Genomic DNA, 16,300 nt, shown 5'->3' on the forward strand with positions numbered 1-16,300 from the left:
ACACCACATTTTATGTATGGGTTAAATAATTTGCTCAGAGGAACAACAGAGGAATCCTACTCTGGAATCAAGGGGAAAAAAAGGAAAATAAAGATTTTTATAACAAGTGGGATTTTAATTGAGACTTGTTTGGATCTAGGGGACAGAAGTAAGAAGACAGAGCATTCCAAGAATGGGAGACAGCTAGAGAAATTTCCTGAAGCTGGGTGGTGGAGTGTCTTGTTCATATAACATCAAGGAAATGTTATATGAGCAAATAATGTTACTCAATCAAAGATTATATGACAAGCAATAAAATGTAAAGGACTGGAAAAATAGGAGGGGTCTGGATTATGAACAACTTTGTTTGCCAGTCAAAGGATTTTGTATTTGATCCTAGATGCAATAGGGAGCCACTGAAGTTTATTGAGTAGTTGGGTGACACGATCTGACCTGCTGACATGAGGGTTCTCAGTTTTCCCATTTACCACACGAAAGATATAGATGAAAGGAAATCTAAGATTCCTGACAGTGCTCTATCATTCTAAGGTTATATTCTATACTCTTATTTAAAGGTCAAATTTGAGATTAGCCTTTGGGAATGGATGGTAAGACTCAAGGCAACTTTTATTGCAATATACCATAAACTCAGATTGCTCACAAATCTAGTTTAATTAACAAAACTCTTCATTATGGAATTATATTTTCTTGATTTTGTCTTTCTACCTTAAAGCATATGTTCTTCATATGTACATGTACATATTAATGATCCATCATTGCTAGGATGAATCTGCATGACAAAATCAATAGTTAGGTATTTTAATTATGTGCTTCAACACAGAAAATGGCAATTGAACTTGAAGCTTACAAAGTTCCAGCATTTGTTCTTGCTTTCATTAATATGAAGTCACAGATGAAGGAGTTTAACATTCAATCCACAGTAAGGGATCTATTCAACAGGTAATTCACATACAGTAAGCAAGGAAGTAGTGCAAGATATATCATTCCATCGTCCATCATTCTGCAATAACACACAGTCTTCCTCAGACTTATAATTATTGGGTTCATTCTCCTTCCAGTTGGTGTAGATCACTTTTTCTCCAGTCAGGTATGCAAACTGTCCTTCTTGCACTTTGTCTGTGATGCCCAGGAAAGCAGGGATATCTTTGGCCAAATCCTGAATAGCTTGATTCTCTTCTCTATTCTTTGGGGTTGCAATGGTGGCTCCTAATTGCTCACAAAGAACTTTCACTCTGTCAAAAGTAGCTTTTTCTCCATTTGTTAGGAAGAATTTTTTTCCAGTCTTTTTGCTCAAAGAGAAGATCAGAACTGTAGGTGAGATTAATATGGTTGACAAGTTCAGCCTAAGAACAAAAATCTTTCCTAGAAATGGCTGCCTTAGGAGATACATATTCACATTTGTTCAGCCTAGAAGGTCTTACCCTTTTTGTGTTTTGTGGATCCTTCAGCAATCTGAGGAAACTTATGGATCCCTTCTTTGATGAATATTTTAAAATAAAAAAAAAACACTACATTTCAAGCAGATAAAAATATAGATGAAATTTGTTTCTCATCCTACACTACAGAGTCTTTGAAATTTATCCACAGACCCTTTGGCTCTCTATGGCTTTGGTGAATTAAGAACCCCTGGCTTACCCATAAAATGCTGCTGTGGCAGTGTAAGGTCCAGAGCCTACCTTCTCAGGGACAGTGTGACTTGGCTGAAAACCATAATTTAAATATTGGAAAGGTTTGGTTTGTGAACCAAAGTAAACTTTTGGCCAAATCCAAGGAGTCTTTACTCATAGAAATGAAACCATGATAAACAACCACAATAAACCATATAATAAACCAATAATAACAACAACAAGGAACATCTGTCCTAGGACAGACAGGTTAAAGAGAAGTGAGCAGATTTCCTACAGTTACTTGAAGTCTGCCTAGTCTTGGAATGGGACATAGAAGGAACTGTGATTCAAAGTCAATTTCTGATTCTAATGCTTAGTTTTTTGGTATCACCCTCCTTCCTTTTAATAAAAATATTGAGAGACAGTGTAGTGTAGTATAGTGGAGAGAAGAATGGCTTGGAAATAAAGAAGACTTTGATTCAAGTTTAATCTTGAACACATTCTGGTCATGTGAGCCTGGACAAATCACTTAAGCTCTCAACATTGTAGATGAATCTCTAAAATTCTCCATTATAAGGAAACTGGAGTGGCCATTGCTAATCTCTGTCAGTGAAAGGAGTTTCTCACCACTATTTCCCCACGATGATGATAGCACAGATGTGGGCTCACCCCCTTTTCGAGCCAGTCCACCCTCATTCTCCTATAACCTGATCCTGGCAAAAACAGCTTACAGATGGGTTTTCAGGTTAATAAAACACTTATCACAGTGCAGTTGGTATAGTGAGGAGAATGTTAGGATGGGAGTCAGGCAAGACTTGGGTTCAAATCCCATATATTAGTTCTGCATCTCTGGGCAAATCACTTAACCACTCTGAGCCTCAGTTTCCTCATTTATAAAAATAAGGATAATATTACCTTTAGCTTATAGCTCATAGGGTTGCAATGAGCTTCTAATAAAGTAATATAAGTGAATTAACTTTGCAATCTCCGAACTCTATAAATACAAGTTACTACTACTACTAGTAGTAATAGTAATAGTATTGGTTACTTCATAGGATTGACTGAAAGGCTCAAAATGTAATGTATTGAAGCTTTTGTGAACTTTAAAGTATTAAATTTTAGTTACTTTTCATGGAATTCAGGTGGGGAAAGAATCCCCTGATTTCTTGGGACTGGAGTACCTCTTAGGAAGCTCGATTTATGCTCTAAGATTAATTATTGTCTATACTTTAAAAAATATAGACCTGGAGTTTGAAGAATTACCTATAATCACATAACTAGAAAATGATAGAACCATAACCCAGATCATAAATCTAGACCTAGAAAGACCTCAGTGGTCACCTCATTCATAGGCAAAATTTTGCAATTAATCTCAGTCTCTTTAAATGACATGCTTAAAGTTAAATTGTTAGAAAGTATCAGAGTCAGGATTTGAACCCAGGGCTACAGAATTACTTTGCTTTCCTGATTATTTAGGTCTCACTGTGAATTCAGGGCTCTGTCTATTCTTTGTCAAAACACTATTAATAATATCTTTCTAGGGAGTTTTGCAGTTTACAAAGTGATTTTCTCTTAACAACTGCAGGAGTTAGGTGGTATCATTGTTCCCATTTTTGCCATTGAACAGAGTCTTAAGAGAGGTTAGTTAAGTGGCTTTCCTAAAGCCATTGAATATCAGATTGTGGCTCAACTCTTGCTTTTTTCACTAAACCCAGTTTTTCCCTTTCTTGAAAATTCCTGCCTCAGGTTTAAAAGCCTTTGAAGAATAAATAGGTGAGAAAGGACACCACCATCATGAAGAGCTTACTTTTTTTGTTCCTGTCCACTTGAGCTTGAAGGGTCTGGATTTGTTTTTGTGAGACTGTGACCAGTTTGAGAAAAGCTAGAAAGAAAAGAAATAAAAAATGGTTATCATGAGACATAGAAATTTCTGTGAAGCAATAGGGGGCAGAACTGGCATGGACCCAATCAATGCCTTGAGATTAAGTTCAAATTCTGGGTGCTAAATACTTCAATAGCTGCTGAAGAATTCCTCAAATGATGTCAAATTTCTCCAGCAGATTAGGCATCCTCCCATTCTACAAGGCAGATTTTGGTCATTGGAACACATTTTTGATTTTAAAAAAATTTACCTGTGATTTCATTAAATGTACTCTATCAGTGGTTACTGGCATCCACTTGGCAATTTATAAAGTTAGAGAGTAATCACTCTGCTTCTGAGGTTCCCTCTCACATATACTATTATTTCAACTTTGTAAGTATAAGTTTTGCCTCCCCTATTTTACGTATTATAAAACTGAAGCTGAGGGAGAGCTAGTCCCATAGCTAGTGAGAAGCAAAACTAAAATCCAGACTTTTTTTGAAAGTCTACTGCTTTTTTAAAAAATACATGTAAAATAGTATGAATTTTCTGTAATTTTCTCATTATAAAATTGTTTTGTCTCAATAACCTCAAGAGGAACATGATATTATCATCATAATTCTCATTACACATATGAGGAAATAGAATGCCAGAGAAGAGGAATCTTCTGTTAAGGTTACTTGGCTAATAGATATTAGGTCTCAGTTCTTACTCATCTAAATCCAGTATTCTTTTTTTTTTTAATTTAATTTTATTTAATAATAACTTTGTATTGACAGAATCCATGCCAGGATAATTTTTACATAGCATTATCCCTTGCAATCACTTATGTTTCGTTTTTTTCCCCTCCCTCCCTCCTCCCCCCCCTCCAAGATGGCAAGCAGTCCTATATATGTTAAATATGTTGCAGTATATCCTAGATACAATACATATTTGCAGAACCGAACAGTTCTCCCACTGCACAGGGAGAATTGGATTCAGAAGGTAAAAATAACTCAGGAAGAAAATCAAAAATCAAATAGTTCACATTCATTTCCCAGTATTCCTTCTTTGGGTGTAGCTGTTTCTGTCCATCATTTCTCCAATGAAACTCAGTTAAGTCTCTTTGTCAGAGAAATCCACTTCCATCAGAATACATCCTCATACAATATCGTTGTCGAAGTGTATAATGATCTCCTGGTTCTGCTCATCTCACTTAGCATCAGTCCATGTAGGTCTCTCCAAGCCTCTCTGTATTCATCCTGCTGGTCATTCCTTACAGAGCAATAATATTCCATAACATTCATATACCACAATTTACCCAGCCATTCTCCAATTGATGGGCATCCATTCATTTTCCAGTTTCTAGCCACTACAAACAGGGCTGCTACAAACATTTTGGCACATACAGGTCCCTTTCCCTTTTTTAGTATCTCTTTGGGGTATAAGCCCAATAGAAACACTGCTGGATCAAAGGTATGCACAGTTTGATAACTTTTTGGGCATAATTCCAGATTGCTCTCCAGAATGGCTGGATTCGTTCACAACTCCACCAACAATGCATCAGTGTCCCCGTTTTCCCGCATCCCCTCCAACATTCATCATTATTTTTTCCTGTCATCTTAGCCAATCTGACAGGTGTGTAGTGATATCTCAGAGTTGTCTTAATTTGCATTTCTCTGATCAATAGTGATTTGGAACACTCTTTCATGTGAGTGGTAATAGTTTCAATTTCTTCATCTGAAAATTGTTCATATCCTTTGACCATTTATCAATTGGAGAATGGCTTGATTTTTTATAAATTTGAGTCAGTTCTCTATATATTTTGGAAATGAGGCCTTTATCAGAACCTTTAATTGTAAAGATGTTTTCCCAGTTTGTTGCTTCCCTACTAATCTTGTTTGCATTCGTTCTGTTTGTACAAAGGCTTTTTAATTTGATATAATCAAAATTTTCTATTTTGTGATCGGTAATGGTCTCTAGTTCATCTTTGGTCACAAATTTCTTTCTCCTCCACAAGTCTGAGAGATAAACTATCCTATGCTCCTCTAATTTATTTATAATCTCGTTCTTTATGCCTAGGTCCTGGACCCATTTTGATCTTATCTTGGTATGTGGTGTTAAGTGTGGGTCCTTGCCTAATTTCTGCCATACTAATTTCCAGTTATCCCAGCAGTTTTTATCAAATAATGAAATCTTATCCCAAAATTTAGAATCTTTGGGTTTGTCAAACACTAGATTGCTATAGTTGACTATTCTGTCTTGTGAACCTAACCTTTTCCACTGATCAACTAATCTATTTCTAAGCCAATACCAAATGGTTTTGGTGACTGCTGCTTTATAATATAATTTTAGATCAGGTACAGCTAGGCCACCTTCATTTGATTTTTTTTTCATTAATTCCCTTGAGATTCTCGACTTTTTATTGTTCCATATGAATTTTGTTGTTATTTTTTCTAAATCATTAAAATATTTTCTTGGAAGTCTGATTGGTATAGCACTAAATAAATAGATTAGTTTAGGGAGTATTGTCATCTTTATTATATTCGCTCGGCCTATCCACGAGCACTTAATATTTTTCCAATTATTTAAGTCTGACTTTATTTGTGTGAGAGCTTTTTTGTAATTTTGCTCATATAATTCCTGACTTTCCTTTGGTAGGTAGATTCCCAAATATTTTATGCTATCAACAGTTATTTTGAATGGAATTTCTCTTTGTATCTCTTGCTCTTGGATTTTGTTGGTGGTGTATAAGAATGCTGAGTAAATCCAGTATTCTTTATACTAAACATCTCTGCCTCTGACTTTCAGTCATCTGAAGAGCAAACTAGAGAGAAGGAATACCATTTTCATGAATGGTTGGCTTACACTCATTGATATTTTCCAGTTGCATTTCAAGATTTTGGATTTTTCTTTCCAAGGTTGACAGCTTATTCAAAGAAACTAGAAAGGAAACAATTAAGAGAGTGTTATTATATAGATGTTTACTTCTTCCTCGACTTTCTTCTAAACCCTTGCAAGCTTGCTTCCAGCATCATCACTCAAAGGTGACTTCCCTCTCCAAAGTTACTACTGATTTCTCAGGGCCAATTAATAGCTTCTATATTTTTTGGTGTGATATTACTCTCTTCTGGTTTTCCTTCTATCTGTTTGATTATTCTTTCTTTTCCTTTTTCTGGGTATTAAAATGTATCAATTCTCTCACCTGGAGTCCCCCAGGCTCTGTCTTGTTCCCTCTTTTCATCTTGCTTTATATGATACTAATTTATTTGTGATCCCATCTGTTCCCCAAATTTAATTATCATGTCTGTACAGATGATTCCCAGATCTATATCTCTAGATCTAGTCACTCTTCTTAACTAATAGTCATAAATCTCAAATTAGATGTCACATAGAAATTTCAAACTCAGCAGAACTTATTATCTCACTGTCAGCTCCTCCCCTCTTCTGAATTTCCCTATCCCTGTAAAAAGCATCCTCCTCCTCCCACGTACTTAAACTTCAATTCCAGTGTCATCACCATCACTCACCTCCATATCCAATCAATTCATTGACAAATCTTGACGTTTTTATCTTTACAACACCTCTCACATAAATACCCTTTTTATATAGCCCAAACCTTGATTTAGCTCCTCATTGCCTCTCACCCAAACTATTGTAAAAGCAATGCTCATAGTTGTTTGCAGGTTCTTCAGCACTAGCATGGAAATTCTTTGAAAGCAAAGACTTGCATGTGGATTTTGTCTATGAATCCAGAACTTAGCACATGTCTGGCACATTGTAGAGTTTAATAAATGCTTTTTTCATAGACTCACTGAATCAAATATTTATTAAGCATCATGTTGGACATTAGCAATACAAGACAAAAATAAAACACTTTCTGCCTTGAAGGAGTTTCCTTTAACAACACATACCCATGCATATATAACACAGGGTAAATCTCTCTCTCTTTCTCTGTCTCTCTCTCTCTCTCTCTCTCTCTCTCTCTCTCTCTCTCTCTTCACACACATATATTTATGTGTGTGTGTGTGTGTGTGTGTGTGTGTGTGTGTACATATGGCATACAGGAGGAAACAGCAACTAATGGGGATCAGGAAAAATTTCATATAGAAGGGATCACAAGCAGAATTTTGAAGAAATGGATTTTACAAGGTAGGAATAAAGTGACAATATATTCTAGACATATTCAAAGGCATAGAGAGAGAAAGAATGTTATATATGAGGAGCAGCAAAAACATCAGTTTGACTGTACATGGAAAGGAAATAGTATCTAATAAGATTAGAAAAGTTGATTGAGGTTAAATCAAAGACTTTGTGAAAATCTTCGAAAGTCAAACAGAATTTTAAATTTAATTCTATAGGTAATAGGGAGTTGATGGTGTTTATTGAGGGGAAAACTTTATGATCAGACCTTCAATTTAAGAAAATTACTTTGCTAGTTGTATGGAGAACATATTAAAATGGGAAGAGACTTGAGATAGGGTAACCTACTAAGAAGTTATCTCAATAATCCAGGTGACATGTCCTAAAAACATGAGCTAGTGTTTAATATACATTACTTTGTCCAAGACACTGCAGAGGGATTAGATGATCTCTGAGTTCCTTCCATTTCTAAGATTCTATGATTTGGGATGAAATTTTCCTAAGAAAGGTTGAGGATTCTCTTTTCCCTCCTTCTGTTTCTTTTTTTCCAGATTTAATTTTTTAAAATTGAATCAATGATTCCTAAAGGTTTATCACTACCTGAATTGTCTTAAGGTTCAGTTCACTGTTTGGCTCCTTGATTCTCCAATAGCTACAGAAATATTACTTGAATAGGGTCAAACTACTCCATCTATTTCATATATAATTATTTTCAGACACAATTAGTCAATTCTATACCAAGCTGAAGGCTGACACTGGATCTCCAGCTAAAGCACAATGAAAAATGTTGTATTAGGAAAAGTGTGTATATGGATATGTACACTTGTATGTGTGTGGAGAATGTTTCTAAAATAATTGCTGAAAAGTGATGGGACTGTGATTCCCCTATATACTGTAGTGAAAAATTTTTTCTTAAAATTTTAAAATTTCTTACATTTCCTACCTTCCTGTCCTTTGCAAAGAAATATCCTTTGTAATGATGAATAATGAAAAGGTAAAAAAAAAAAAAAGATTGAGCCAAATTAATCATTGCATTAAAAAGTCTAATAATATCTGTAGTATTCTCTAGTAATAGTTTCTTCTGCAATGAAGCAAGATTAGGAAAGGGGAGAGCTATTGAGTCATAGAGGAGGTTCTGGCAATAAAGATACAAGTGGATAGGGACATTTAACTGCACTGGTAATAGGATATTTGGAAGAGGGATCATCTGTTTCTGTATCCGATCCCAGAATCCCCGAATGGTTTCCTCCCATTCAGGAAAGGACAAAGTAGATAGAACCTTACCTGAGCTGTCTCCTCTATCTCCTTTCAATCCCTGTAGTCCTGGAGTTCCTTGTGGCCCTGGTTGTCCTGGAGGTCCCATTTTTCCTGGAGGGCCCTGGATACCTCTAAGCCCTTGGCCTATTATTGAGCAATAAAGAAACTTATCTTTGTATTCAGCATTTTAGAAATATTTGAAAAAATGAATTTTATTCTTAAGTTTTTGCTTTATATGTGGTATTTTTGTATATGCCCCCTCTACTTCTCTATCACCTATCAAGAGCCTATTCTTGAAACCAAAAAGTTGTGATGGTATAATGGTATGTCTTTGCTTTAACGACACCAGACTGGCTCAGAATATTTTACTTTGACCCGATGAGACCAGGGCAAGCTGGTTTCCCCACTTTGAGTTAGTTTTTTTGTCACCTGAATGGTAGATTTGGGACCATACAAAGATCTTTCATTATTATTTTGTGTTTTTAATTCTATAGAATTTTTAAAGAATTCCTATTACTTCAAAGAAACATGCAAAAAGTGTGGCTCTCAAAGATTGCACTTCAATTACTATAAGCATTGTAGAGACTGGTATGGGGAAGTCAAACATTTCAAGGATCTTTCAAGTCCACAAAAAACAGAACCACTCTCACCAAAGCACAAATGATAGTGAAGTTCAAATGAAAAAAATGTTAACAGCTGACAAAATGTTGCTTCAAAATATCTTGATTAATCCTTAGGGAGAAAACAAGAGCTTTGTAGGACCATATTGGCTGCGCTCTAAAGTGCATAGTAGACTTCTCAAAGTTGAAAGAACAGTAGTATGATTAGTTGAAAATCAGTTGCTAACTCTTAGTCTCAATAAAAAATGCTCATGGGAAAGACTAATAGATTAAAGGTTAGAAAAAACTAATTTTTACTAATAATCTTATTTTTTTTTCATTTAAGATTCCTTAATTTCAAACCATTTTCAGAAGTTCAAATAAGCTTGCAACATCCAGACATTTTCATCAGATTGTAAAACATTCATTTACCCAAAAATTTGGAGAATTTTTTACATTAAGCTAACCTTGAAGTTTTTTCCCAATTGAAGAAAATTATGAACACTGATAAATCAATTGATATACTGATAAACAAAAATGTTTTGGTAATTATAGGAACTCTTTAATAGCAATACAACTTTGCCCCATACCAAAAGTCATGAAAAGCTAAGAAATATATTCAGAAGCAGAGAGAAACATACTTCAGTGGCTTTAGAACTTATCTGACTAACGCCCTATTAAGAATCTATAGGCTATAATAAAGACAAAATTTTGAAATATGAATATTTTAAAAGGTATAATTAATATCTAATATGAAAAGAAGTTTTCATGAATTAAAATCTCAATGCTGAATTATGTAAAGTAAAAGATCACAACAAATGGAGGATATATCGCATATTAATTTTTTTGAAAAATATAAAAGTCTTAAGGTTTATATGCCAGGAAATGTAATTATTGTATATTGTAGAACACATAATCCTCTCCTTCTCTACAAAATGGAGTGAAATGAGCAAAAAATATTTCATGAGAACTATACATGGGATATGAAACAAACTGGTGATCTCATAAAAGAGTACCTAGATTTTCTTCCTAGTATTCAGTGTTTACTTTAAATCTTACTAAGCAAGCAGTGTTCCAAGGATTTCCCCAAAGTGGATTGAGAGATTCTCAAGTGATAGCCTTTGAAAGTATACTATACACTATATACTTCCAACCAACATAAGGCACCAACATACTCCTTCCTTTGACTCTTTGAAAATTGAAGGTGCCAGGTTACCTGACTTGGATATATAGAATGGCTTTGATCATCTTGCTCTCTTATTTTGGGAAAAAATTTTTTTGGATGAGATAGAATCTAGAAAAACAATTTAGTATCATTAATAAATATGACATTCTCAAAATGAAGATTCATGAAAAATGGCTCCAATTGACCTATACCTGGTTCTCCCTTTTCTCCCTTGAGCCCATCTCTTCCATCTTTTCCAGGAGCTCCATTTGCCCCAGGGGTACCACAAGAGACCAGGGAGCAGCAGGTCTGCTCAGTCTTCTCACTCAAAATTGATTCTGAGTGGTCAATCTTTACCATGATGATGAGAAGGAGTAGGAACCAGGAAAAACTAGCCATCCTTCGAACCTTGGTTGGAGAGAAAGTTGAGGGCATTTGTTTAGAAAGATAAATGGCAGAAGTCTTCAATCAACCTCACTATTGCCTCCCACTATCGTTTTCTCCTGGTGGTACTGTCTCCTGCTATCTATTTTTCCTCCAAACCAGCCTATACACACAATTGGCAATTTCTCTGCTTTGGATGCTCAGTCTCTTGATCAGTATTTTATTGACTCCTGATCATCTAGAGATGAATCAATAGAAACTGATTTGGGTACCATTATGCAAGCTAATCTCCATCCTATTTATCCTGGCTTCTTTCCCATTCTGTCCTAATGAGAACTAAAGATAGGCACATCTCTTGACTCTCTAATCCACATATTGTAAACTCATTACCATCATTGCCCAGACTAGTCCGGCTGCTTTCTTTGACATGATTTCTATTTCTTAGGATTGTTTATAGTGCCTAGCACAGAACTGGACCTTTAAAGCATCCCAAAAGTCTTAGTGTAGTTTTAAGTTTTAACTGCTTCAGAAACATAAATGCCACAAACTCATAAAATTTTTGTAAGATTAACTAAAATATCAATTAATTAAAATATAATCACAGGCAGAGTCTTATGTTAGACATCTCTCCAGTCAATTTTTAAACTTGGTAACGACTTTCAGCAGCAGCTACTTAGAAAGGATTCATTCAGAATCTTAGCCTTAAACTCATACAAAGAATGAAGTTTTGATGCACCCCATAAGGGGGAAAACCCCACAATCTAAAGAAGATTGATTAGGTTACTGTGGTGGCAAAAATATTCTAGTATTTACTTAATTATTGATATGTGAACCTTAGAAAATGTCATCCAGACAAAGTCATATATATAGGAAGTAATGACAGGTTTTATTACATTATTAATAATAAATCAAATAATTAAAGGCTGCTCCTATTAAAATTTTATTATTCAAAATTCACAAAACTAAGTGTAATAGAAAATAAATAATTACAGCTTCAAATGACTTTTATAAGTTTGGGTCATTTATAGTTCTGAAATTAATAAACTTTAAAAGTACATTGAGATTTTTGAGCTCCTTTGTATAGCAGAAAAATTGAAAATAATTTTAAAATTGTATTTTTGTTTTTCCTTCTTCTCTTTCTCTCCTCCCTCCCTCCCTCCTTCTTTCCTTCCTGCTTCCTTTCCTTCCTTCCTTCCTTCCTTTCTTCTTTCCTTCCTTCCTTCTTTCCTACTTCCCTCCTTCCTTCCTGTCTTCCTTCTCCCTTCCTTCCCTCTTTCTTTCCCTTCTTTCCTTTTTCCTACTTTGTTCATTCTACTTATGGTTTAGACCTTCAAAAAGTTATGTAAATCTTGTTTGTCCTTGCCAATAAATCCATAGGGGTGGATTGGAGTGGGGGAGTTGCCAAACCTTCAGCAGGAGAAAAGCCTAATTTGACATCCTTTTTTTCCTTTACCTGCATTAGATCTTGCATGTTTCTAAAAAGTACTTCCAAAGGAAACAAGAGACTTAAAAGGAAATGAGGAACACCAAAATGAAAAGACTCTTGATCACAACTCTCTAATTACAGATAGAAACTTTGCCTGAGAATCTGATGTAAAGTCTAGTTCCTGGAACCAAGTTAAACACAGAGATCTTTGACCCAAGTTCCACAAACTGTATTTCTGATCAGAAACTTACCTGGGGTTCAACAGGAATGAGACAACAGGACAGAATGTCCTCTATTTTAGCTCAGAGAATTCAGGATGAGGCTGGATTCAGTAGAATATAAAGAATCAACTTAGTTTATAAGGGTAGAGTTCTGTCCTTATCCTGCTTCCACAGATTAATAAACAACTGAACCAAATATCCAGCTCTTATTTTTACTGCTCCAGAGGGATTCTGCCAGATCAGGAGAGAAGTATAGAAACAGAATTTCAGAGCTGAAAAGGTCCTACCTGATTGTTCACAACCCATACTTAAAAATGAATATCCTCAACAATATACTTGAAAACTGGTAACTCAGCTGTTGCTTGAAGATCTTCAATGATAGGAAGTTCATCATCTCCCCATGATGGAATTTCATTCCACTTTTTGGCAATCCACATTTTTAATAAGCTTTGTCTAGCTCTATTCTCTGGGACCAGTCTAAGTTCATACGACAATCTTTTGTGTATAAGAAACAAATAATATTCCAATACCTGATTCTTACTTTCACTTTTGGGGAGACCATAGGTGAAATGAATCTTTATGACTCTAATTGATCTAGTGAGCAAAAACTAAAAACCTTAAAGCCTAGAGTGGGGTACAGTGAGAATCGAGCAGAGAGGAAGTAGAGTGAGAAACAAGATTGTATTCTCTCTCTTATAAGAGCTCAGATTCTCTAAGACTGATCCTGGTAGGACCATGTACATAGGTCCAGAGCTGAGAGGGGTCCCTTAATGCAAAAAAGGGAGAGTTCCATGCCCCAGCCCTGGGACTCCAACCCTAGATTCTTAATGTTAAATTATCAATTTAACAAGCCATAAAGGAGAGTAAACATTTTAATAGACAAAGAACAAAAAAGAGGGTAGTATAGGAAACTGAACTGTTTCATACAATGTTTTCAAAGTATATATTCAATTTAATATGATAACGACAAAACTTTCCTGCTTGTCCATAATTCCTGGTACCCTCTATATTCTTCTCTCTTTTGTATTTTTCCTAATGATTCACTGATGAACTTTTCTCTTCTTTCTTCTATTTTTGTATCACTGCCCATCCCTTGTTTCCCTACCATTACCAAAGCTCTCTCTTATAACCAATAAATATAGTCAAATAAAATAAACTAAGAGCACATTTTTTTCCTCTGAGAAATTAGCTCCAAAGATTTTACCTAATAGACTATTTTCTTGATAATTCTAACTTGCACAATCAAAATATCATGAGGCTTTTGTGCAAGTTTTCAATTTTAAGAAGCAAAAATTATCCATTTTATCTTTTATTAAATTATCACTTCTCACCCTTGTTTAATTAAGAATTCTTTATTCTGTTCATAGTTTTCAAAGGTACAGCTTTTGTTTTTCTTTTCTTTTTTTATAATAAAATCTTTTATATCTTAAGTCTTGGCATTTTTGGGTGTTTTGACTGCCACTTTTCCCCCCTATCTTGTAGCTATTTTTTATATAGACCAGTTTTTATTTCTCCTTTCCCTTTCAGTTCAAGATCTTTTTGATGAGACTTAAAAGAGGTACCATAGTATAATGGATAAAGAATTGGTTTCAAAGCCAGGTTTAAAGTGGACCAGGTTTAAATCCTGCCTCTGATATATACTGGCCCTGTGATCCTGGGCAAGTCACTTAACTAGAGCATGGACTCTAGGCAATTCTCTAATATTCTAAATTATAAAGTGATGACCTGTCAGGTAATCTTCACAATCTTCCTAAGACAATTCTTATGGAAGCAATTCAGTTTCCTGGCATGGTGCTGGTGTACTATTCACAAGCATACACAATGAAGTGATGATTCTATTACAGTTGAGATTTATAAGAAAGATGGCAGGTGCCTCTATTGTCAGCATCAGGTTGAAATATATGTGTTTCCTAGAAGAAGGAAAGGTAGAAAACCATCTTTCTGTCTCCCTTCTTCTTCTGAGTAATCCTAAATAAAATTGTTGTTTTTTTTTTTAACCATCATTTCTTTTAATTTTACCTTTTCTTTCATTGGATACTAAGTGGCTGCTTTCTCCTGAATGTTTACTTTCTATTTGCTTTTCACATGAAGCTTCTCCTCCTCCTCTTCCTCCTCCTCCTCCTCCTCCTCCTCCTCCTCCTCCTTCTTCTTCTTCTCTTCTTCTTCTTCTTCTTCTTCTTCTTTCACTTTTGGGGAGACCTAGGCCTTGCCATTCATAAAATCTCAAAGGTAAAAGGGGATTTTATGGGCTATTTAATGAAACCTGGGCAGTGCACTGGAAGGAATCTTGGGCAGAACACTTCTTTTAAGCCCCAGTTTTCATTAGTAAAATGAAAAAGTTGGATTTGATGACCTCCAAGGATTTTTCAACTCTAAATCTATGATCTATGCTTCAGTGAATAGGAACCCTCTCAACAACATCCCTGACAAGTAAGCACCCAATTTCCCATTGGATACTACGGTGAGGGCAAAATTTTCTGAAGTAGTTCATTCTAATCATAGATAATTCCAAATTGATATATACTTCTGCAATTTATTAATTTGTCTAGATTGTTTATATTTGGATGTGGCCAACATTTTTTTTTTTTACTGAACAAGGTCCAAGCAATTTTAAGTTCTTTGTAGAAGAGTTAAATAGATATGAATTGAATAGGAGGAGGGATTGCAATTTGAGTCAATGGATAGAAGATGTGCCTGTATCTTTCAAAGATTTGAAGTCAGAGGACTTTGGTTCAAAACTCACCTCTGATATTTACTACTTGTGTGACCTTCAATTTCCTCACTATAAAAGAAAGGAGTTAAACCAGATGACCGTTAAGATCTAGATATGTGACCAAGACTATTGTTACTCATTCCCTTGTAGAACTAAGGAAGGAAAATGGTAGCTTGATTTGGAGAATTCAGACATCAACATTTTTCTGACCATGGTTATTCTTTTTTTAATTTTTCCTCTTGTGGACCACCATTTTAAAAATACTAAGGGACATTTGCTTTATATTGGATTCAGATGGTTCTGGAGGGAAAAGTGAGGCTGCTGACTTTGTACAATGCTCCCTCACTAAAATATGATTCACTTGCATATCATGGCATCACTTCCCTGATGCTATGGTTCCACTTTGAGAATGAAGGGCAAATATTAATCATATAATGACCAGCTACCTTCCTTCCTTCTGTCCTTCCCTTTGATTTCCTTTTCTTTCATCCCTTCTCCCTGATTAATGTAGAACTATTAATAATAATCATATCAATTCTTATATGGGGTATTAGTCTATTAGTCCTCTTAAGTTCATTCTACTCATCATTTCTAAAAATTTCTGACCCAAAGTGTCCCTCTTTGGTGAATACTCTTTATGTGTTGTCTCCTGCATTAGAACATTAGATCCTTAAAGGGCTTTGCATTGTATATTTGCATTGCCAAAACTTTTCACTGTAGTTGCTTAATAAATTATTTTCTGTTCATTGATATGTCTATATTTTACTGAGCAACCTTTTTTTTTAAATTTTTATTTAATAATTACTTTATATTGACACTCGTTTCTGTTCCGATTTTTTTTCCTTCCCTCCCTCCACCCCCTCCCCTAGATGGCAAGCAGTCCTTTATATGTTGGATATGTTGCAGTATATCCTAGATACAATATATGTTTGCAGAACCGAACAG

General features: G+C 35.1%; 1 protein-coding gene across 1 annotated transcript; it reads right to left on the reverse strand.

Annotated features, from left to right (window-relative positions):
- Nucleotides 1–588: 588 nt before the first annotated feature.
- MBL2 (mannose binding lectin 2) lies at nucleotides 589–11,011 on the reverse strand. The gene is made up of 5 exons (XM_051981970.1): nucleotides 10,824–11,011; nucleotides 8,875–8,991; nucleotides 6,316–6,390; nucleotides 3,415–3,489; nucleotides 589–1,308 (listed from the first exon to the last, which is right to left on the reverse strand). Exons 1-5 carry the CDS (start codon nucleotides 11,008–11,010, stop codon nucleotides 929–931), a joined length of 834 nt encoding a protein of 277 aa, XP_051837930.1. The 5' UTR covers nucleotide 11,011; the 3' UTR covers nucleotides 589–928.
- Between the last annotated feature and the right edge of the window lie 5,289 nt (nucleotides 11,012–16,300).

This window comes from Antechinus flavipes, chromosome 2, assembly GCF_016432865.1.
Source record: "Antechinus flavipes isolate AdamAnt ecotype Samford, QLD, Australia chromosome 2, AdamAnt_v2, whole genome shotgun sequence".
NCBI lineage: Eukaryota > Metazoa > Chordata > Mammalia > Dasyuromorphia > Dasyuridae > Antechinus > Antechinus flavipes.